This window comes from Pteronotus mesoamericanus, unplaced genomic scaffold (genome assembly GCF_021234165.1).
Source record: "Pteronotus mesoamericanus isolate MK-2021 breed Mesoamerican mustached bat unplaced genomic scaffold, CSHL_Meso_final scaffold_128, whole genome shotgun sequence".
Taxonomy (NCBI): Eukaryota; Metazoa; Chordata; class Mammalia; order Chiroptera; family Mormoopidae; genus Pteronotus; species Pteronotus mesoamericanus.
Window position 1 is genome coordinate 3,222,512 of NW_026555305.1, and position 24,410 is coordinate 3,246,921.

The window sequence follows — 24,410 nt, forward strand, 5'->3', positions numbered from 1 at the left end:
AGTCCAAAGGCCTGAGACCCGCAGGGCGGCTGGTGTGAGTCCGGGGTGCCAAGGGCAGGCAACCAGGAGCTCCCCCGCCCGAGGGGAGGAGGCATGGACGCCCAGGTGAAGAGGGGACCCGAGTGTGTGCTCTGTGCGCCACCACCAGGTCCGTGGCACGGCCACGACCAGTGCCCCCTCTCAGACGTTTGCTTCGTCGGCCCCGTCCCCTCCTGCTCCCTCTCACCGGCTTTGCAGCTGGAGTGAACCATGTTAACACAGGCGACTGCTTGGTGGGCAGGACGGGACACTGCACAGCCGCTCTGCTTGTCCTCGCGCAGGGGCGGGTCTCAGCACAGGGCGTGTTTCCCGGGGAACCCGGGCCAGCTGTCTGACCTAGAAAGAGAGATGCTCTCTGAGGGAGTGGCTCTGACCACAGACCGGGGTTCCCGGAAGCACGTCGGGGACACCGTCTCCTGTGGCCACACCCCTCTCAATCCACGGGGTCACGTCCTGGGTTCGTTCCCAGGGCAGAGCCCAGAGTCTGAACCTTCTGTTTCTCAGAGGTGCTGGGCCACTGGGGCTCGGGAACATGGAGAACTGGGCAGGTGGGGCTGAGGCCGAGGATCGTCACGCCCACGGGCCTTGGAGCCCGGAGGGGGAGGCCCAGGCGGAGAGCCTGGCGCTCCTCTCCTTGAACAGCAGTGACCACAGGACCGGGTCTCCCCTGGGCGTGAGCTCGAGGTCTGGGGAGAGCCGCAGGGCTGTGTCCCTGGAGAGGCCGAGCTCCGCATTGTCCAGGAGGACATGACAGCTGGCATTGCAGACACCGCCTCAATCTCCATCAGACCTCACCTGGCTGACCCGGGACAATGAGGGAGTCCCTACGGATGGCCCCAGCTCTGCCTGGGAGGCTGCCTGGAGCTGCGTCCCAGCAGCCAGTCCCTGGGCTGTGACCCTGAGAAGGCCCAGGCCTTTCCCTCTCGGTCCTGATTCTCCCACGTTCCTCCCCGTGGGGCCGGCTCTTCCCCTGTGACGTCATGATCACATGACTCCATGTTGTGAGGGACAGAGGTTGGGAGCCCACTTGGTCTACACACAATACCTGTGACCTGTGCCATAAAGGGACCCAAAGATGCCCTCAGCCTCCAGTTGGCAATCTAGCCCTCAGATCCACCTGGTTCTTTGCAAACTCAACCTTCCAAGAAGCCCCGTCCACCAACATGTGGACAATATAACTGATTAACTGATTCATTAGCGCATTTGCTTCTGTGGGCTTCGGGGCTTTCCGTTTATTAATAACAGGGCCACCTGGGTGGCAGGTATTTGCAAAGCACAGAGCACAGCTCATGGTCACAGGACACAGCGGGGCACAGAGACAAGGGCATCGTGCCCGAGGAGGGTGCCACCTGCCCTGGAGAGCATGACGGAGGGCAGACTGAGTGTCCCTCCAGGGTGCCACGCTCCTCTCTGTGCACCCCCAGGAATAACATGAAGGTCTCAAGAGGTTTTATGGTTCGCCTTTTGCATGTGGGAAACCAAAGTGTTTGCATAAATGGGTTGTTGGGGACTATCGGTCTGTGAGGACGAGAAACCAAGCCAATAAGCTTCTCTCACTACTGTCTAGGTATTTACCTATGTATCTAAGTACCTATGTATTTAAATACAATTTATGTATTTAAATGAACCAAGTTAATTAATTAGTTAATTGCTTAATTAACTAAGTGAATTAGTTAATTACTAATTAACTGTTTGGTAAAATTAGTTAAATGTACTAATGTAACTAAATCAGTAAATTTAGTTACGTTTACTTAACTAAATAGTTAAGTAATATTTAGTTAATAGTAACTAAATACTATTAAGTATTTAGACACATAAATACTATGTGTCTAAGTATTTATGTATCTCTGTTACTATCTATGTATCTAAGTATCTATGTGTCTGTCTATGTAACCATTGATCTATGTACGTATCTATGGAATTCTCAAACTCTGTATTTATCTATGTAACCGTGTATCTATATAAGTATCTATATATCCAAGGATCTATGTATGTCTATATATATCTACATAGATATATATCTACCTACCTATCATTTATTTATCCATCAACCTGTCATCTAATGATCTACCAATCTTCATGTGATCTACTTCTATGTCTATCCATCTATCACCTATATCTATATGGTAATCTATCATCTATGTATATATTATCTACCTGTCTATCTGCCAACACCCATGGGATAGCAGTGCTGATTTCTAGACTCCTGAGACCCAACAGATGCAACACTGGACCCCTGGTCCTCACCTGCTCACCCCTGCCTCCTCCTCAGTGCCCTCCTGTTTTCTCAGTGAAGGCTGCTGGTCAAGGACCAGATAACACAGCCACCCAGGATTCCCCGTATGGCCCGCCCATGTTCCTTACATGGACCCATATCGTGGCCAGACGCTGTGCCCCCATCTGGGCTCCATCAGCTCTCCCCTCCGCAATTGCTACATGGGCCCCCTTCGCCCTGTTCTGTCCTGCAGGTGAATTTAGACAAACCAACTGATGACTTTACTCTCCAGCTGAACCTCCGACCGGCTGCATTGAAGGCCCATCACATCCCTTGCCAATGCCCTTCCTCTGGCCGCGTCCGCCTGTCCCCACATCCTGCCCTGCTCTGTCTGGCTCCCTTTAGGTCAGACACTTTGGGTTTCTTTCAGCTTCCTTTTCAATTTTCTCTAATCAAAAAAGATGTATCAAAAATATTCACAAAAGTACAACAATTGAAAAAGAAAACAAAAGACAATGACCTTGGCGGTGTTTCCCAGCGGGACTCAGTCCCACGGAACAGCTGCCAAGGGTCTGGGATTCTACCTGGGAGTCACCCCTTTTAGATGGTGCCTCAGCAAAGTCACCTGTCATTGGAAGAAGGCCTCGTTCTGCCGATAAGAAGAGCAGAAGGTGCTCTTTCATTTCGAACAAGCCCCACCGTGGCCGCTGTGGCCGGGGACAGGGAGGCGGGGACACAGAGAGAGGGCCCCGAGACCCACAGGAGGTGCTGTGCTGTGAGGACGAAGTGCTCCCACGTGTGAGCCACTCCCAGGGACCTGCCTGTCACGGAGCCGCGATCTGCCGCGGATGAGGGCCCCGCGTGTGCGGAGGGCCTCTGCCAAGTGCCCACCCGTCTGGGGGGCTGGCGGGGCGGGGAGGTGACGGGTCAGGCAGGAGGCGGCATGGGGAGCTGAGGGCAGGGAGGCCCCCGGCGGCGGTGTCGTTAGAGAGATGGGGGCGGGTGCGCTGGTTGCAGCTCGCGGTCTGCCCAAGGAAGGGGAGGCGGGGGCGGTTGCTACCAGGGGGTGCTAGGACTCTACAGCTTATTCCCAGGGCCGGGGCGGGAAAGGAGCAAGGAGAATGTCCCTTTTCTCCGTACACAGTGACTCTCAGGAAGCACCGCATGGAAACCACACACCTGCTCTCAACAAGGCGTGTCCTTTCCGCCTTACAAAGGCTCACCATGTTCTGCATCTCGGCATCCTTTTGAAGATCGCACACAGTCCAGCAGCTGGCCCTTCCCTCCCCAGTTCACACAAGAGGGCCTCCCACGGCTCTTGTCTTCACACTCGGGGCAGGAGGTTCTAGGAGAGAAGGTGGGCCCATGGGGCTCCTCCGCTGGCGCTCGGCCCATGAGCAGGAAGGCGAGGCCACAGGGCCGGCATCTTTCCCTCCTGCCACACCGACGGCAGCGCAGACGTCTCCGGCGGCGGCGGGTCACCGGGTGGAGTGTGATTACAAAGCCCCCTCCGTGAATATGTGCATAGAAAGGCAGCGCTGGCCACGAGGCAAGGGAAGAGCCGACAGACAGCTCCGCAGCAACGGAAGGACCTGGCACCTGCGGTGGAGGTTGAAGCTCACCTCACAACAGCCTCAACTCTAAATGCTGCTTTATTCTATGAAGAATTGCCGTGGAACTCAGCCTCAGGACTCCTCACAGAGACGACAGACGCTGGGAAGAGGAAGGTTGCAGCTCGGGGCGGACCTCAAACGCGAGGGAAGAAAAGGGGACTCCCCCTTCCAGAAACCTGTCCCACGACTGCCGCGTAACGGTGGGCTCTCAGATCATTTTCAATAAGAAAAAGTCCTTTAATAAAAAATAATTCAGGGGTTGGAAGGATGAGCTACACGTTCAATGATCTCACTTTGGTTTTCATTCTCAGTAGATACAGAAACGATAGGCTTGCGATGGATGAGGTTGCCCATGGGGCAGAATGTGTTGTTGGGAAGGATTCCCTAACTGTCTAGGTAGTTCCTCATCACCTTGTTCATCGGTTCCATCCATGGGGGAAAATGTGCAGAACAAACCAACGAAAAGCCATACAGGGACAGAGGAGAGATTCCCAAAGTAGAAGTCCTAGCCCTACTTGCTGACCTAAAAGCATAGATGGTCTTTAACCTCAGGGGTCCCTGAGGCAGCAGGAAGCTAAGCCTGAAGCTTCTAAGGAGAGAAATCCCTAGAGAGTGCTCTGGGATCCGACGGATGGGCCCCACAGTGACATCATTTCGGCTGACTTAGGAGGAAACGAACCTCCGAACCTCCGAACCTCCGAACCTCCGCGGCTCCCCCCGGCTGTGCGGGGAGTCTCGTTTCCAGCAGGGAGGGCTCTGGGAAGAGTACGACAGGACACCTGCTCCTCTCCTCGAGCAAGACCTCAGCGTTCCACTCCAAGGACGTGTTAATGGCATCGGTCTAAAAGCACCAAGGAAGACACGGCCTCTGGCAGTTACCTGTGCTCCTCTTGCTATGATGAAAGTCCAAGCTGGCATGGATGGGGTGTAACGTTAAAGCTCCTGTGCACAACATAGAAAGCAAAAGTGCCCTGTGATCTAGAGAGAAAAGACATCAACAACAACTTCTCAAACTGCCTCCCAGTGGCATCGATAACGGTGCTTCCTCGTAAGTACAACGAGATAGTCGGAGGAGACGGGGGTGACCGGCCACCTGGGTCTGTTTCCTCGCAGTGTCTTCGCTCTCCAAGTGCAGTCAGAGCTGAGAGTGGTTCAGCCTCGGGTGCCAAGGCCGTGTCTGTCCGGACACCAAAAGATGGCCAGGTCTCCATGAAGACACACCACACCTGAATGATGGAGGCGGGAATGCTGCTGAATGACGCCAACCGTACATGACCCTGAACTCAGCAACGTACAAAAAGCAGCCAGACAGTTTATATGCACATAAACTCGTGTCCTGCCTTTGTCACGCACCACGGGCTCCTCACATCAGAAGATGAAATAGAACCTTCACACACACCCTCTGTGCACATCTCTCTCTCCCTCTACGTGCTTGTCCTTACCCGAGGCCGCCTGTTGCTATGGGCTACGTTTCTGCCCAAGAGTCCAGGTTGACTCTGTTTCCTGCTTTGGTCATCCTCTGGGTCCTCGCTTCATTTCTCGGTGTGTCCGCGTGCCCTGCGGCCTCTGACCTTTGGATACGCTCTCTGTGACGCCCGCCCGAGTGGTCTACCTGCACATACATGACTGGCCCTTGGAGCGATGCGGGCGGCAGGCTCTGCACCGGACCCTCTGTGTTGGAGGGGGACTTCCGTGGAGCCCGCACAAGCGGTGACGCTCTCTGAGGGGCTGCAGCCAGTGAGACCCCGCTTAGGGCTTTCCCTTGGGGAGGGGACCGCCAGGGTCACACGGATGCCAAGGATGAGACCCCCGACCACAGCCGTCGCCATGCCCACCCCCACGCCAGCCCGAGACATGGGCCAGACCTCTCTCTCCACAACACAGAGCCGAGTGTGTCCCAGCCGGGTGACATTGTCAGGAGGATTTTGGTTTTTTTCAAGATTTTATTAATTTATTGTTAGAGAGCAGAAGCCCTGCTGTGGTTTGCTCAGCCCCGGGGCGGGGCGCCCCACCTCCTGCTCTAGGTGCAGCACCCGCCCCTGTTGGTTCCTCAAACACACTCTTCGCTCGCTGTGCTCAGGACTCTCCGCAGGGGTTCTTCCCCTTTGCGCAAGGACGTTCAGGTGGCAACCCGGCCTGCCTCTGGCCGGCACTTCCGGTCCACCGCGCCTGCTGCAGGCTCCGTCTGACCTGTCCAGCTCCAGGACCGTGTGCGCTGCAGGGCTGGCCATGGCGCCTCCCCCCGCCCGTTTCCTGGGCCTCGGTGAGCCTTGGCCTGGAGGGACAGCCTCCAGGAGAGAATGGGTTGAAGCTTGGGGAGGCGTCTGCGTCCCTGCTGAGACCTGACACCAGCCCCGGAGACTCACGGTCCCTCGCAGGGGTCTGGCCCTCAGCTCCGGCCCTGACCCAAGTCTGAGGAAGGAAGGTTGAGCCCTAGAAGCGGGCACCGGGGTATGGGGACCAGTTCCGACTGAGTACCTTTTGGGAGAGGGGGTTGGGGCTTAGTTGCAAGAAGAAGGGCTGTGCTCACAGGTGCGGCTGAGGAGGGCGCTGGACCCTCGTGGGGGTGACCCCCCGAATCAGGGCCCGGACTGCAGCCCCGGAGGAAGCCGGGCTGGGGCGTTTTCTCACGGCGGCTTCTCTTCCAGTGCTCTGCCTGGCCCCGGCCGTCCACCTCGGGGACGGTGAGTCCGCCTCTTTTGATTTCGTTTTCCGTCTATGTTGTGTTTCCTGGCAAAGCGTTGACTTTCCGCAGAGTCAGTCCTCTGACGGCGGACGCTCAGCCCGGCCGGGGCCCCTCCCTCTGTCTGGATGGGCCTGTTCTCCCGCTGTCTGACTCCCTGACCTGCGGGGACCCCCCTTCTTCCACTCCCACACACACCGTTGTCCCGCTGCACCCCGAATCCTTCCAGGAGGGCTCCCCGCTCGCTGGGCGGGGCTCGTTCACCCTCGGCCGTGCGTCTCCGCGCAGTGCCTCTCCCCGCTGACCCCGGATGAGGTCCGCGGTCCCTCGTCGGCCCGAGTCTCCCACACTCACCCGGGCGGGTGTCACCGTGTGTGGCCGTGGGTGTGCACAGCCCCTTCCTCAGCCTCTGGGCTCCCGCGACCGCTCCAGACAAGGGGCAGGTCCTTGTGTGTGTGTTTCGTGTTTGTGGGGCCAGGGGCACATGGAGCACCTCCGTGGACGGTGGGTGGGGAACCAGGATGTGGCGGAAAGAATGAGCGAGGGAGCGACCGACTGAGAGGGTGGGGAGCCTCGGCCCGCGCCTGCCTCTGCGGGGACCCTGTGACGGGGGTGCCCTCTCGTCCTCCCGCCTCAGCTGAGGGTCAGAGATAGGGTTTTCTAGAGCCTCAATAATAAGGGAGGGAGAATAGGCTGCAAGGAAGGTAGACATGCAGTGGGAACAGAGACGAGTGCTGCTCAGAGGACTCGCCCTGAGTGAGGAATCCCCGGGCACTGGGGTCATGTGACCAGGCCTACTCTGGACCTCCACACCCCCGCACCTCCAGGGGATCTCCCAGGCCCCTGTTGGCTCCTCACAGCCTCACCCAGCTGCCCTTCAGACCCTGCCCAGGTCATTCCCACGTCTCAGATGCCTGCTTCCCTGTCTCCACGAGAACACCCTCATCCTGACCCTCTGCCTCCTTCCCAGCATCGCTGTCCCCTAGAAAGTGGCCGTGGGCAGGAACATGTGCTTGAGGCCACAGCCTGTGCTGACCCCTCCCATGTCACCCTGAGAAAAGCCCAACATGTCACCAAGACCCGGGGTCCCGTGCCAGGGGGATCGGGCTGCAGTGAGGAGGATTCACGGTCTCCAGGAGTGGGCGTGGGGGTGGTGTTTGGGCCAGGACGGTGGGAGGTGCTCCGTGGGGTTGGGGGGATGGTCGCACAGCCCTGCAAGTTTGCTAAAAGCAGGGAAGTGAACGCTGAAAATGGGGGACTGGGAGGCGCGGTGCCTTCCTCCTGAGGGACCCTGAGACCAGCTCTGCTTCCTCCCAGGGGCCCCGCCCGCACCCTCCATCGGGGCCGAGCCGGGGCCTGTGATCCGCCGGGGACAGCCTGTGACCATCGTGTGCCGGGGCCCAGCTGGGGCTGACCTGTTCCGTCTGGTGGAAAAGGAGAATGTACCTGCTTATCGGGATCAGGAAATCTCTTCTCCACATGGCTCACAGGGGACAGAGGCCAGATTCCGCATCCCCGCAGTGAATGAAGACACGGCTGGGACTTATCACTGCCTGTATCTCAAAGTGACCAATTCATCGCAGTGGTCTGCGCGCAGTGACCCCCTGGAACTGCAGGTGACCGATGAGGACGTCTCCACTCCACCTTCAGGTTTGCTCCTGGCCCCTGCCCCCTGTCCTGACCTGTGTCCTGTGTCCCAGGCTCCCTGCCCTCCTGCTGACCCCCAACCCTGAGGCTCCCCTGACCCTTTGCCCTCGTGCCCTTTGACCTTCACACCCAGCTCAGGGCTCTGGAGCCCTGGACCCACCCTGACACCATGATGTCCTTGACGCTGAGTCCAGCATTGTTGGGGACAAGGAGCTGTCCCTGCAGGGCTGGGTGGGGAGTTGACTTCCAGAGGTCAGGCGGGGACGCCCCCTTCAAGGAGACATGTGTCTCTGCCCTCAGGATGCTGTTTTCCTGCCCTTTTCACTGGGCGAGACTCGGTGGGGCCCCCGTCATGTGTCCCTTATGTGCGATTGATCCTTTTGGAAAGTCCCGTGGCCCAGGGGGCCGTGACCAGGGCGGGATGTTGCTTTGAGGGATTTGGGGGATGAGGTGTCCTTCTCCTGAGTGTTCAGCCCTCAGATGTCCTGGACTCAGGGTCCACTGGGGACACTCAGTCCCCCCTCCATGTCCTCCCAGGGCCACGGAGGAGCAGCTCGGTGCTGACCCGTGAGGTCGAGGTCAAGGTCATGGAGGTGGGAAGTGAGAAGAGAGACCACTTCCCCTCAGCAGGATAGAGTGGGGGGGCTCTCCTGCCTCCTGCCCCCATCTCTCAGGAATGGGGGGTGTCATCTGGGACTGAGAGGGGGACAAAGGGACTCACGGTGAGAGGGGCCAGGCCAGGCAGGCAGCCCCAGGCAGCCGCCCCCCCAGCAGCAGCCCTTCCCCTGCCCTGCTCGCGGGAGCCCCCGGAGTCGACGGCTCCACCACCGTCACTCGCACGAACCCCCCCTCCGATGGTGAGTAGTGACCGCAGCCTGGAGGGGTCTGGGGGGCTCTGTGCTGGGGATCGGTCCCTGGGGCGGAGCCTTCTGCCCTGTGCTAGAGAGTCAGAGCAAGACAAATACCGTATGATCTCACCTATAGGTGGAATCTAATGAACAAAGGAATTTAACAACAGAGAAACAGAAGCGTATGACACAGAACAGACCGACAGCTGTTAGAAGAGAGGGGCTTGGAGGCTGGGTGCCAAAGGTGAAAGGATTCCTGAAAAAGTATAGATGTCTATAATCCAATCTATATGCATACATGTACAGACACACATATATACATATATGCTTGACACGTACACACAAGTAACTGCGAGGAGACAGCCAGAGGGGAAGGGGGAATGTGGGAGGTGGACGAAGGCAAAGTGGGATGGACGGGAACAGAGAGAGACTTTCCTTTGGGCGACAGGCGCACCATGCAGTGGGCGGGCGATGTTTTATTGACGTGGACCCTTGAAACTTGTATGGTGTTATTAACCCAATTCACCCCAATAAATTCAATATTTAGAAAAGCCACAGCAAGGCCCTGTCACTCACAAGGGCGGCACCAAGGCTCACGACGGGGACAACTTCACGGGCAGGATGGACGAACCGGTGCCCGGCTCCGTGAAAGCATGTCCTGCCCACAAGGGCCACTGAGGCGGGTGCGTGTGTGACCTCTGAGAGCCCCGCTTTTCTAAACCTGCAGAAACAAAGCTCAGGGTTCTTGCCCAAAGACACAAGCTCATGGAGAGGCAGAAGCCGCCCAGGGAGGCCGGAACCAGGCTCCGGGGTTTGTTCACAGCTCTGCACCGCCCCCTTGTGGGCAAGGTCCTGCTACCCTGCAAGACAGAGGGACAGGGGGCCAGAGGGACAGAGGGACTGAGCTCAGTTTCCAAACTGCGACCCCAGGAGAGAAGGGACCTCTTGGCGATTGTATCTGAACAACGATGAAGTCACCTAGAGGCAGAGAGGCCGCTCTGGGAGAAGGCTGAGCACAGCGCCGTGCGGGGACGCAGAGGGCATTACCCAGGGCAGGGCGCGGCAGTCCGTCCCGGGCACAGGAACTGCGGGACAGGCTCTTACTAGTGTGGAGCAAATATTTCCTTGTCTCCTGGGCTGCAGCAGACGCCCCCCTGCGGCGGGCTTGCTGCCCACGGGGGATGAGTGGAAAGGGTCCCTGGCCTCCCAGTTCTAACGGGGAGGATTGATTAGAATGAACAAGAGCATGCAAGCAAGTCTGTATGTGCAAATACAGGTCAGTAATTTACAGTGTGAAGCTTCAGATCTATAACTTAAATTAATTTACATATTTAGATTATACATTAAATATATAAGTAATATAATTAATATAATACATTAATATATCATCACAAATGAATATAGACATTGTACATTATTTCACATATTGTTAAATTAATGTCTATTTTACATGAATATATATCATTCATGATTCAATAAAATGTATAGTTATTATAATTGATTTATATATAAAACTTATGTCAAATAAGTTATTTTGTTATATATTTAAAATATTTATGATTTAAATTATACATACATAAGTTAAATTAAATAATTTTATAAGTATTTACATTTACTATAATTGTATTATAATCATGCAATTATTAAAAATATATAACTACCTATGCATATTACTCGTATTATACATATACTGCATATACATATATTTTATGCAGATTGATTTTATTTATTGATTGATTTAAATGTCAAAATCCATTATAAAATATTAAAAAATTTAAATCCATTATAAAATCTCAGCAATTAAAACACCATGACTCCAGCACAAAAAGAATCAAGTAGATCAATGAAGTAAAATGAGCATTCTAGAAGCAAACGTATATCTCTGTCTAACAATGTAATATATGATTAAATTGATATTCCAAATCCATGGGGAAAATTAGGCTTATTCTACAGATAAGATGCATGGACCACTATTACTTGAAATAAAACAATTATAGAGCCCTATTTCACACATTATACAAAAATATTCAGGTGAGTTAAAAATCAACATGTAAAATCTAAGGAGTTTTAGGAGAAAATAGAAACTAATAATTTTCTTACCCTAAAGTAAAATATTGAAACCCAGAAGCTATAAAGTAAAATATTGATAATAGGACTATATTAAACATTTAAGACTATCTAGTAATATACATATTAAAAAGTTAAAGGACAAGTAATAGAATAGGAAAGTATTTGCAACACATCTAAAAAGGGTTAATGGTGGGGGTTTTTTTTAGGGAAAAAAATTCTACAAACATTTAATTAAAATGGATAAAAAATACCAAAAAGTCATGTAAAGCTTTTTAAAAATAAAAGAAATAGGCAAGAAATATACAAAAACAGTTTTAGTTTCAACAAATAAAAAAAACACATCATTATCACAATCAGATTAAAAAGTATTAAAATATTAGTAATATCAAGTATTGGGTACTGTGACAGGAACTGGGTATCCAAAGACTCTTTTTCTTCATCTTCTTAAAGTGGCCCCTTTAGCAATTCTTGCAGTGCTGGTTTGGTCAAGTGTATTCTTTTAACCTTCTTTTGTCTGGGAAATTCCTTATTTTGCCTTCCATTTTAATTGATAAACTTGCTGGGTAGAGCAGTCTTGGTTGCAGGCCTTTGCTTTTCATAGCTTGGAATATTTCTTGCCGCTCACTTCTATTGTAGTGTTTCTATTGAGAAGTCAGCTGCTAGCTGTATCGGGGCTCCCTGATATGTTATTTCGTCTTTCTCCCTTGCTACCTTTACGGTTCTCTGTTTGTCTTTGCTATTTGCCATTTTAATGATGTTGTGTCTTGCAGTGGGCCTCATTGATTTCTCTTGAGTGGGACACCCTGTGCTTCCTGGACTTGTGTGACTTTTTCTCTCCTCAAAAAAAAAAAAAGGGAAGTTTTCCATCATTACTTTTTCAAACGGTTTCTCTATCCCTTCCTCCTCTTCTCCTCCTTCTGGTATCACTGTTATACAGATATGATTATGTTTCAGGTTGTTCCGCATTTCCCTAAATGCCTCTTCATTCTTTTTTAGTGTTTTTTCATTTTCTTGGTCTTTCTGGGAGCTTTTTTCTACCTTATCCTCCAGCTCGCTGATTCAGTCTTCTGCTTCATCTAGCCTGCTTTTGATTCCTTCTACTGTGTTCTTCATTTCAGAAATTGTATTCTTCATTTCCTCTGGTCTCTTATTGATAGTTTCTATGTCCTTTTTCATGCTGATACAGTTTGCAGTAAGTTCCTCATAGTTTCCCTGTAGTTTTTTGTAATTCTCTCTGAGCTCACTGAGCTCATTGAACTTCCTTAAACCCATTGTTTTCAACTCAATATCTGATAGTTGACTTGCCTCTATTTCATTCTGTTCTCTTTCTGGGGCTTCCTCTTTTCCCTTCATCTGGGGTGTGTTTTTTTGTCTTCCCATTATTTGTGAGACTCTTCTTTTTTGCTTCTGCTTCTTTAATTGATCTGTCTTGATTTCCTGACTTTGTGGTGTGAACTTCTATGGTAGGAGACCACTGTTTTTTCTTTCTGGATCTGCTTTTGATGATGTAAGATGTTGACCCTATCTGACCTTAAGCAGTTTTTTCAAGACTTCCAGGAATCTACTGTCTGTGGCTGTCTCCATCCATTGTTAATGTAGTCACTCTGCACTCAGCAGGTTGGCTTAGATGCCACAGAGCAGGGCAGAGTCCCCCCTGGGGGTGGGGTCCTGTTTTGCTGCTGCCACTCAGGGCAGTGGTCTGCCTGAGTCAGATGGCTGCTGCCGTATGGGGGATCAGTCAGCACTGGTATCCCATCAGCTACTCTCTCAGTTTTCTCCCCAAAGCCTCCTTCCCCAGTCTCTCCTCAGGCGTCTCTAACCCCCTCTGCCCCCACCTTTGCTGCAGACCAGGGTAAGTGGCTGCAAATAAAAATTTATGCATTGACCCTTTAAATGGCTCTTTGTGTCTCCAGCTGCCCGTCTCTGGCAGAGAGCAACCCTGCCGCTTTTCACAGCTGGCTGTTATCTGTGTACTTTTTGGGCTCTGGTGCTGTAGGCTGGAGATTCCCACTTACAGTTTAGGCCCTGCTCTTCTCAGGGGGATCCAACTGTCCATTTCAATATCCTCCTGGTGCTGTTCCCCTGGGTGCCCTGCTTGCCTTCTCAAGTCTCTACCGCACTCCTTACCAGTTAGATTGCGCTAAAGCTGATTCTTCTGTCTGTCCAAGGTTGTAAGGCTCCACTCCCACTACTGTTCAGTTGTTTGTTCCAGGTGATTTCTTCACCCTTTAGTTGTAATTCCAGGTTGGTCCTGGGAGGAGGTCAGTGTGACTTCCACTCACTCCTCTGCCATCTTGATTCTCTATACATATAATTTTAAATTGTAGTAAATGTCATACAGGGAAACAGGGGTAACAACGTGTAGAACAGCCGGCGGGGTCCTGTGCTGTGACCATCACAGGTGCTGAGGGAAGGATGAAGGGGCCAAACTTTAACACTAGGTCAAGCCTGGGCCGAAAACAAGAAACTAGAACAAGATGAAGGGAAGAATTAGAGCCCCCCTTAGTAACAAGATAGGACAATGGCTGAGCCTTGACTCAGATAAACAGCCCGTAAAAGCAGGGTCAGAGCTGAGGATAAGGGAGGAACAAATACCAAGAAAGACATATCAGAGTGCAGCCCCCATGCAGCTGGGCCAGAGTTGACAAGAATAAGGAGGAGGCATAGGGCAAGAACAATACGGATATGGGCAGACTAAAGGGAACAAGTTGACCCACACTAGAACAAACAATACCCCAAGATGATGGAAGAATTGTGACACCCCCAGTAACAATGTAGAAAAACCAAACAGCCAATAGCTAACCGCCACCTCTTGCCCTTGTATCCTGCTTGCTTGCTCTGCTTATAAAAATCCATGTAATCTAACAGCAGCGTGCCTTTTTCCTTTCGAGGGAAAGGTGGCCCCTGCGCAGGTAAAAAACTTGGCCAAATAATAAAGAGTGTGTGATCAAACTCTAATTTCTGAGCTCATACTTGCGGGGATCGTAACATTTGGAGGCCCCAGCGAGAGTCCCCCTTTTGTGGGGTAAAAGGATGGGAATCAAAGGGACCAGCTCGAGTTGGGTGAGTTAAACCGAGAATTCTCTTAAGGGGAAGGAAAGGCTAGCCTTTGCAGCCCTGAGGTGGTAGGTGAGACGTCACCGGCAGTCCACCCAGGGGGCTCCCAAGGAGGGGACGCCCTCGGGAGTCGCGACAGGGTCGCCTGAGGTCGGTTTTGGTGCACAGCGCGGGAAGAAACGGGTACGGGAGCGCATGCGAAAGTGCCGTGTGAGTGAGCGAGCGCCTGTCTGTGTGACTCCACGGGACAGCGAGCCTACGGAGTCTGAGTGGGCCCCAACCTGCGGTTCCTCGGTCTGTCATATGGCATAACGGCTGGGAGGTAACCCGGATTCTACTCGGGCAGCCTTAGCTAAGACAGACCCAAGTCCCTCGTGAGAGGAGAGGCCAGGCAGGCGAAAGTGAAAGTGCTTTAATCGTTCCTGTCTGTCTGAGTCGTCTCCTAAATGTGTGTGTGTGTGTGTGAGGCCGGCCGAAGAGTGAATGGCGTAAGCGAGAGAGTAGTGTGGAGCCTGGCCGCTTGTTTAATCTTGACCCTCCTCGGTCTCATAAGTCACAATCTTTGGACCCACATACGTAAAGACATGGGACAAGGGGGATCCACGGGAGCGGTCGAGGGTTCACCTTTGGATTGCATCTTGAAAAACAATCTCTGATTTCAGAAAGCGGGCGGAGCACTATGGAGGGAATCCGCCCGACCCGGAGGCCCTCCGAGCATTCTGCCAGCTTGAGTGGCCCACCTTTAATGTTGGGTGGCCGACTGAGGGAACTTTCCAATTGCCAATTTGTTTCTCGGTCCAACGAGTCACCTACGTGGTGCCTCATCCGGACCAGCAAATCTACATCAATGTCTGGACGGATATTGCCACGGATAGACCGGGCTACGTCCGGAAGTGCAGCCAAGGGCAGGCAGGGACAAACAGGAGGGGTAGAGCGGTGTGCTTAGCCGTTGGATGGGGCGAGAGGGGAGGCCCCCAAGGAAATAGCAGAAGGGGGAGTGCTGAGCCCCAGCCGTCATCGGGACCTGAAGGGAACCGGCCGTATCCAGTCCTGCCAGGCCGGCCCGAGGACCCCTTAGATCCTGTTAACGCCCCACCACCGTATCCCGCCCTGGCGGCACCCGATTCCTCCGAGCAATCTGGGGAGGGACCTCTTACAGTGGTGAGGGACAGAAAGGCTGGCGCGCTCCGGACTCTAGAGAGCCGGCCCTGCTACCGCTCCGAGAGGTGCCCACGGCCCCGGACGCCCCTAGGGCGCCTCCCAGGCTAATCTCCGGACCCACCAGCCCACATGGGATGATTGCCAGCAGATATTGCAGACCTTGTTTACGTCTGAGGAAAGGGAAAGGATCCTGAGGGAAGCAGGGAAGGCGGTTATGGGGGAGGAAGAAGGGAGTTGGAGGAAATACTCCCCTCCTTCCCCCCGATTGGGATCCAAACACAGGAGGGGGAAGGGAGGCACTTCTACAGTACCGCCGAGCTCTGCTGAGGGGATTGCGGGCAGCGGCCCGCAAGCCCACAAATTTCGGAAAGGTGAGTGAGGTAGTGCAGGGACGAGACGAGACCCCTGGCGCATTCCTGGAAAGATTGATGGAGACATACAGGGTATATACCCCACTAGACCCAGAGGCAAGGGAGAATAGGAGACTCGTAAACATAGCCTTTGTCACGCAATCAGCCACGGACATAAGGAGGAAATTGCAGAAGATGAGGGTGCCAAATCAGACCAAGCCGAAGAAGGGGAATCAGAGAAGGAAGGTTCTAGTGAAAAAGAGGAAGGTGAAAAGTGAAGAAGAAAGATAGGGGAAAGGAACCAGAGAGAGAGAAAATTCGGGAAAAAGGAAAGGAAGGAAAAAAGGAAGGAGGTGGAGAAGGGGAATGAGAAAGGAAAGGAGGAGGGAAAGAGGAAGGAGCGGGAGACAGAGAAAGGAGGGGAGCCAGGCTAGAGAAGGACCAGTGCGCCATCTGCAGGGAGAGGGGGCACTGGAAGAGGGAATGCCCCAAGAGGAAAGAGACTGAGTTTGCCTAGACTGAGGAAGGGCGGAAGGCATTTCAGGCCCTGAAGGAAGCCCTTGCCTCGGCCCTGGCATTGGCCTTGCCCAACCCAGCCAAGCCGTTCCTCCTCTATGTGGCTGAAAAACAAGGAATGGCCTTGGGAGTGTTGAGCCAGACCCTGGGCCCTTGGAAGAGGCCGGTGGCCTACCTGTCAAAGAAACTAGACCCGGTGGCATCAGGATGGCCAGCCTGCCTGAGGGCCATAGCGGCTACCTCAGTCCTGGTGAAGGAGGTGAGTAAGCTAACCTTGGGGCAAGACATCCAAGTAGTCGGGGAACACTATGTCGAGCAAGTACTCCGTGCACCGCCTGGTCGTTGGTTGACCAACGCACGACTGACCCAATATCAGGCTCAGCTCCTGAACCCCCTGGCTGTCAGATTCCTTAAGACGACTGCCCTGAACCCGGCCACCATGCTACCAGTCCCCGAATCGGGAGTGACTCATTGCTGCCCCCATGTCCTGGAAGCGGTAGCCGGAACGCGGCCTGACCTGCGGGACCTGGCATACGAGAACGCGGACCTAACCTGGTACACAGACGGCAGCAGCTTCGTAAACAACGGACTCAGGTATGCTGGGGCAGCCGTGACAACAGCGGACGAGGTGGTATGGAAACAAGCTCTGCCCAAGGGGACATTGGCCCAGAGAGCAGAGTTGGTCGCGCTCACCCAAGCCCTCCGGATGGCCGAAGGAAGGACGGTCAACATTTACACGGACAGCAGGTATGCTTTTGCAACAGCCCATGTGCATGGGGCCATCTACCGGGAGCGCGGGCTGCTGACGGCTGGAGGTAAGGAAATCAATCGCCAGGAAATCCTAGAACTGCTGGATGCGCTGTGGATGCCCAAGAAGGTAGCCATCATTCACTGCCGAGGGCACCAGAGAGGAAGTGACCCCGTGGCAAGGGGTAACGCCCTGGCTGATCTGGCGGCCAAAGAGGCGGCGAAGGAAAGGAAGCTGGAGAAGCAGGGGGAAGGATATAGGTAAAAGGTGAGAGGCAGGTAGGGAGAAGGAAGTGGAGGCGCAGGTGATAGTGATTGGAAGGAGGGAAAAGCCATTCAGGGAAAGAGAAAGGGAGATCGTAGAGTCCGTAGTGTCCAGATGCCAGACATGCGCCAGGGTAAACGCACAGAATCAAAAATGCCCTCGATTTATCAGGCATAAGGGAAATACCCCTGGAGAGATCTGGGAAGTTGACTTCACTGAAATGTCAAAAGGGAAATCGGGATACAAATACCTCTTAGTTCTAGTAGACACCTTCTCGGGCTGGGTGGAGGCCTTCCCCACAAAGGGTGAAACGGCAGCCACGGTAGGGAAAATCCTAGTCCGAGAAATAATTCCCAGATATGGCATTCCCGTGGCGATTGGATCAGATAACGGGCCTGCCTTTGTATCCCAAATATCCCAAAACCTAGCCGGGAGATTGGGCATAACCTGGAAATTGCACTGTGTGTATAGACCCCAAAGCTCAGGGCAGGTAGAGAGAATGAATCGGACCTTGAAGGAAACATTAATTAAATTAAAGGAGGAGCTCGGGGAGAACTGGGTAGAATTGCTCCCCTTCGCCTTATTTAGGGCTCGATGTACCCCATACACAGGAGGCTGGACGCCTTACGAAATCATGTACGGGCAGCCTGTGCCACTAGTGCCCAAGCTGACTAGAGAGGAGATAGAGGCCTCTAATCATAACTTTCTAAAGTCCTTACAGGCACTGCAGGCCCTCAGAGAAGAAGTCCGGAGCCTACGAAGGGAGGAGAAGGAGGCAAATGAAAGAGGTGGCACTGGCGAAGTAAGGACACTGAACCCCGGCCAGTGGATATAGATCCTGAACCACCGGCGAGGAAGCCTTGAACCCAGGTGGATCGGGCCATTCCAGGTACTGCTAAGCACCCCGACCGCCGTTCGGGTGGCCGAGAAACCCTACTGGATACACCTCTCTCACGTCAAGCCAGCTCAGGACCCCAGTGGAGAAAAACCATGGAGAGTTCGACAGGACCCAGAAAAGCCCCTCCGACTCTCTTTTACCCGCTCTTAATATTGATTGGACTAAGTTGGGAAACGAGCGGGTATGAGCTCTGGGAATGGGTATTGATAAGGACAAAGGATGGAACTGTACTCGCAAAGAACCAAACATGGGGCGAGAGGATAGTTTCACTTAGAGCTTATTTATCAGAATTCTTTGAGGAGAAGAGGAGAAGGAGGGCTTGGGGGGGCTGTTGCGGGGAACGGGCGAAGAACGAGATGAGGATTAAGGGGAGAAAGGGTTAGAAGGCAGGAGAAGACACTGAGTCAAGGATTTGACAAAGGATGAACAAGAAAAAGGGGGGAATGAAGGGGCCAAACTTTAACACTAGGTCAAGCCTGGGCCGAAAACAAGAAACTAGAACAAGATGAAGGGAAGAATTAGAGCCCCCCTTAGTAACAAGATAGGACAACGGCTGAGCCTTGACTCAGATAAACAGCCCGTAAAAGCAGGGTCAGAGCTGAGGATAAGGGAGGAACAAATACCAAGAAAGACATATCAGAGTGCAGCCCCCATGCAGCTGGGCCAGAGTCGACAAGAATAAGGAGGAGGCATAGGGCAAGAACAATACGGATATGGGTAGACTAAAGGGAACAAGTTGACCCACACTAGAACAAACAATACCCCAAGATGATGGAAGAATTGTGACACCCCCAGTAACAATGTAGAAAAACCAAACAGCCAATAGCTAACCGCCACCTCTTGCCCTTGTATCCTGCTTGCTTGCTCTGCTTATAAAAATCCATGTAATCTAACAGCAGCGCGCCTTTTTCCTTTCGAGGGAAAGGTGGCCCCTGCGCAGGTAAAAAACTTGGCCAAATAATAAAGAGTGTGTGATCAAACTCTAATTTCTGAGCTCATACTTGCGGGGATCGTAACAAAGGACACTCTGGGAAGTCAAGTTTCTTACTTTCTTAAAGGGTAGCGAGGACTCAGCCTCCAACAGGTGCAGGGGTGCAGTTCCAGAAGAGAAAACGTGAGAGGCAATCGCTGTGCTGGGACCAGCTCCTGCACCGCAGTCTGCCTTCCTGTGACGTGGGCAGTGGCGCGCATGCGCAGAGGAGGAAAATGGTAAAGGACGTGGTGGACCTACAGCGCATGTGCCAAGCCCAGCCACTGGCAGGTGCTGCATCCACTGGCCCGCTCACTGCAGGGCTTCAGGCAACACGAGGAGGACATCGAGGACGAGGGGCTTGGCCTCATTCCTCCCAGAAAGGCCGGCCCAACCCATCAGCGCTGTTGTGAGAAACAGGAAACTAGAGATGGGGCGTCCTGCCTTCGCGGCGGGGACCCAGAAGGAGGTCAGCACTCCCATTCCTGCCGGTGTCATCGGGAGGCAGGCAGCGCCGTGCAGGCAGCCTCTTGCGGGAAGGGACGCGGGATACCTGCGCCATCCAGTGAGCACGTCGTTAGCGTGTGGCCACCGAGCCCCTGACATGCGGCTAGTGCAGCTGAGGGTCTGCCTCTTACATTTATTAACTTCAATACCAAGGGATAAGGTAATCACTGGTTACCAATTGGGACAGGACTTATGTAGGGTATTTCCAACCTCACAGGAAGTTCCACGGGCAGAGCAGGTCTGGAGGGAGCAGGTGAGGGTCCCAGAGTGAAGGAGGCCACTCTGGGTGGGGGGCGGGGAGACTCAGAGCCTCCTCTGCCCAGCTCTGCTTTTGACACACGTCCTCTTGATTCCTTGCTCCTGGGAGACACACGGACAAATTCCCAGGACAGTAACAAGAGCAGTGAGTGATGGGGACAGAGGACCATGGACCGGGAGCTGCCTCTTGGGGGAGGGGACAAGAATGGGCTTCGGTCTTGGTCATATGCCAGCTCTGTCATCCTCCTGTGTGCAGAGGACAAGAGCGCTCAGGACCCCGGTTTTGTAAAATGGGGGTAATGGTTCCCGTGTGGCAGGACTGCTGGGCTTGTGACTGATTACATCTGTGGGTGTGACCATGACAAGCACCCAGCATGTGCATGGCATGCAGTAGGTGCTCAGTAAATGCATGCTGCCCCTTCACAGGGGCCCCTGGAGACCTCAGCCCCCCACCCGGAGTCCCGCCTGAGGGGGGAGTGGGGACCTCCGCCTGGGGCCTGCCCTCCTCGGGGCTCTGCTGGGGAGTGGGCAGCATGGTGGCAGTGGGGAGGGGTCCCGCTTCTCTCGTGGTGGGAGACACTCAGCGGGCAGTGACATCTTGCATCTTCAAGTGCAAGAGGCCTGTTCACCCTGGGGGTGAGGGGGTAAGAGCCAGGAGGGGAGACTCGCCCTGGACCCCTGAGCAAGTCTGCCTTTTGCATGTGCCCTGAACTGGGGTCCTGTAGTTGGCTGGTGGTGAAGCCTGGGGGTGCAGGCCCAGGGGCCTCGAGGTGGGGAGGGCAGGGGCTGGGTGCTCCCAGGGAAGGGGGGTCTCCGCAGGGCTCGGCCTGCAGATCACGTCAGAAGGGGGGGGCTGCAGGAGACAAACACCAGCCTTCCTCATTCCCGGGAAAATCCCGTGAAGTCACTGCCCCACCCACAGAATCGGGCTCCCAGGAGGATCTGGGGGCCTGCGCAGGGGGTGCTGGGAGGGGCGGTCCTGCCCAATAACAAAGAGGCTCCTGTCTCATAGGTCCTGCCTGGGCTTGGCCGGGCCTTGTCCACTAGTCACTGACCCCCTGTCTTCTGCTTCCAGCCCCCGCCTCCTGGAATTACACGATGGAGAACTGTGTCCGCATCGGCCTGGCTGGCGCGGTCTTGCTGATCCTGGTGGCGATTCTGGCAGAGGCTGGGCACAGCCGGCGCAGGTGGCCACACAGACCATAGGGTTGGAGACAAGGGAGCTCCTGCCAGACAGATTAGACCCCAGAGCCCCCAGGAGGGACCTCCCCCAGGGCCCAAGGCTCCCACTGGAGCCCAGAGACCCAGAGCCACCCCCGTTCTGGGAATTTCACGGCGCCCTGGGAGGCCGCCCTGTGCAGGGACACTGTCTGGGGAAGTGGGCGGGAGCGGGGGGGGGCCAGCCTCCTGTGTGGTCCCTCTGGGGTCTCCAGGGTTGGCTCTAGGCCTGACACTCACCCCGCTCACGGCCCCGCCCCGTCCTGCCTGGGCCCCCTTCCCTCCAGGTTCTCAGACGGGCCCCAGGTCCCTGCAGCCGCCCTCTTCCTGCTCCGGGAACCCCGCGTTCTCTCACCTGCTTTCTGGGGACCGGGCACGTGCTGCTCTAGACTTCGGTCTCACCCCCACCTGTCAGCTGGGGAGCCGCACCTGCTCGGGGCCCCCGCGCACCCACCTCTGTGCCTGGGATGGCCTCTGCTCCCTGGATCTGTCCCCTCGGGTCCCAGCTGACTTGGAGCTAAAGCCCAGGGAAGAGACTCCGGCCCAAACCGCAGTGAGGTACCACCGCACACTCCTCAGGCCCACTATCGCTAAAATTACTTCTCAATGACGGGCACTAGGCTTATGGAGGGATCACTGCGCAAGGTATAGAGCTGCCTAACCCCGACGTTGTGCACTTGAAATCATACACTGTGTGTTGACTGTAATTGAAGAATAAAATTGAAGAATAAAACAATAATCTAAAAAATGCAGGTGTTGGAAGGCTGTGGAGGGCCGGGGTCCCCTGTGCCCCTTGGTAGGGGTGCGAAGTGGCGCGGCCACTGGGGGAACCTGCGCAGCTGCTCCTCAGAACTCAGCTGGGGATTGCCATCGGCCAGCGGCCCGCTCCGGGTTCGCGTGCAGGGACATGAAAGCGGGACCTTCCATCGATGTACACACGTCTCCACAACAGCATGGCTCACAGCAGCCAATGGCATCACAGGCTCCTCAGACGTGGAGGAGGAGGCAGACACGGCGGCCCCGTGATGCCAGCGGCAGGGCTGGCTTTGAAGACAAGGGAGGTTGACGGGGCTGCATGTCACAGATTGCGGGGTCTCTAGACACCGGAAGACAAGGGACGATTCTCGCTGGAGCCCCAAGGGGCGAGTGCAGCCCTGCAGACACCACAAGGTCAACTCGTGTCAGACTTCCAACCTCCAGGACCGTGAGATAAGAAATCTGTGTTGCTGTGAGCCAGGACGCGGGTGCTGATTCGTCACAGCAGCACGAGGAATCGCGTGAGCCTGCCGTCTGACACTCTGTGCTGTCAGGACGCCCCCAAGCTTCTGGAAAATGGGGCACAGGTGTCCTTACAAGCCTCTGACCTCACCCCCTGACACTTCACCCAAACCTTGACCTCCAGAGTTGGAAGCCCAGCTGGCACGCTGTGGTGCCCAGGGTCTGGGGGACGCGGCTTGACCCTCAGACGCTGTTGTGTAGCTGGCTGCACTAGCGCTGGGTCCCAGCATGGTGGGGGATGCAGGACAGGACAAGTCCCAGTCACCCCAACTCCCACAGAACAGGGCGGGGCAGGGAGACTCCCCCGCTCCCCTGTTCCCCGCACAGACAGCAGACGGTGAGGGGAGGCTCACTTTGCTCTCACTGGGGCTTCTCCTCTTCAGGGAAGGGCCCACCCCTCTCTGCTCGCGATCTGAGTCCCTCTCAGGGAGGAAGGGGCTCCCCTACTGCAGGCGCTGCCTGCGAGGTGCCTGCATCCTGCTCGAGCAGGGGTCTCCTTCCTGTAAGGAGGCTGTTCAGCTCCCTAGACTTGGCCACAGAAGGTCCCTTCAGCTTCCTGCTGTGCTTTCTGAGACATCCCCACTCCTTAGCTGTGCCCCATCGCGCTTTCTAGACTGATGGGGCGCCTGGGCCTATCTGTGCTCCTGTTCTGGACGGGGCCCCCCAAGTCCTTGGGTTCTTTTATTGGGAACAATATTAAGAAAGCATGACTTGGTTTTATGTGACCTCAGGGGCTTCATTCTGTATGGACCACTTAGTATCAGGGAGGATGCACAGTGCCAGTCCGCACAGGTATTTCTCACCTGGTGTAACATTACAGGGTTTATTTATGTTGCACCTGTGTTCCTCATACAAAAACCCAGTTCCTGGAAAATTCATATAGTTCCTTTTCGTGTTTTACCCTGTGGTTGTGGTTATCGAATATGAGGTCATATTTATTTTCAGGTGTCTATGTTCCCGTCAGAATGTGTTTTTGTCAAATTTTGTGACTTCATTGTGCCTTGAGTAGGTAGAATACATTCAGGTTTCAGAAGTTACAACTGCCTAGAATGGTACGCTTGGAGACGACCCTTTGATTCTATGCCCTTCACCCTGTCCTCCCACATATCGGAGGCAACTATTTTTGTTAGTTTCTGGTTTTCATAATGAAAAAATAATACGTGAAAAACAGGTAAACAGACACACAGTTTTATTTTACCAACTTGCTTAAGAACAATTAGCACAGGATGTATGTTGTCCTGCATCTTGCCCTTCTTCCCATTTTTCATTGCTCCTGAAACAAGTTCCCACATATTTCATGCTCAACACAGCCACATTCATGATCCTCTAGGTCTGTAACTGCTCGTTGGCCCAGGTCCCTCTGGGCCAAAACAACTAGGTCTGCAGAGCTGTGTCCTCCGGAGTCTGGAGGGGGAGGTCCTGCCTCGCCTCTGCCAGCGTCCGCCGGTCACCGCCTTCCTCCGCTCAGGGCTCCTCCTCCGCCTTCCACGCCAGCAGAGGCGGGTCAAGTCCTCCTCACGTGCATCTCCCGAACCCCGTTCCCATCATCACATCCCTGTCTCTGACCTTCACCGTCCTGCCTTCCCCGTCCACGTTCAAGGACCCTGTGACTACATTAGGGCTCCCTGGAGAATGCGCGGTAACTTCCTTACCTCTGGGCCCTTATCTATCACGCTGCCCCTCTGTTTGCCCCGTAAGCAAACCGTTCGTGGGCTCCGGAGATTAGGACGTGGGGTCTCTGTGCGGCCGTCAGCCAGCCTCCCACGTACCACATCCCGGAAGTAAGGGCACGGGGGTTCATTCAATTCTCTCTGTCATGGTTATGCCTCCTTCGTTCCCATGTATACCCTTAAATAATGTCCTCTCTTTGTTTTTAAATTGAAATATATTAGACATACACCATTGTCTAAATTTAAGGCGTACCACATGTTAATCGGATACATTTATGTACTGTAATATGATTCCCTGGTAGCGGTCATTAGCACCTCTATCATGTCACATAATTATCTTTTCTTTTTAGCAGTTGGAATGAAGTTCTTGTCTCTGAGCGATTCTGGTGGTTAGAATACA

At 54.1% G+C, this 24,410-nt stretch overlaps 1 protein-coding gene across 1 annotated transcript; it reads left to right on the forward strand.

Moving 5' to 3' along the window:
* The first annotated feature begins 571 nt into the window (after positions 1–571).
* Positions 572–21,050, forward strand: LOC129082473 (uncharacterized). Its single transcript, XM_054588168.1, has 9 exons — positions 572–712; positions 6,046–6,130; positions 6,516–6,551; positions 7,868–8,200; positions 8,735–8,790; positions 16,201–17,207; positions 17,800–18,013; positions 19,401–19,548; positions 20,920–21,050. The coding sequence occupies exons 1-9, from the start codon at positions 572–574 to the stop codon at positions 21,048–21,050; spliced, it is 2,151 nt and encodes a 716-aa protein (XP_054444143.1).
* The last annotated feature ends 3,360 nt before the right edge of the window (positions 21,051–24,410 follow it).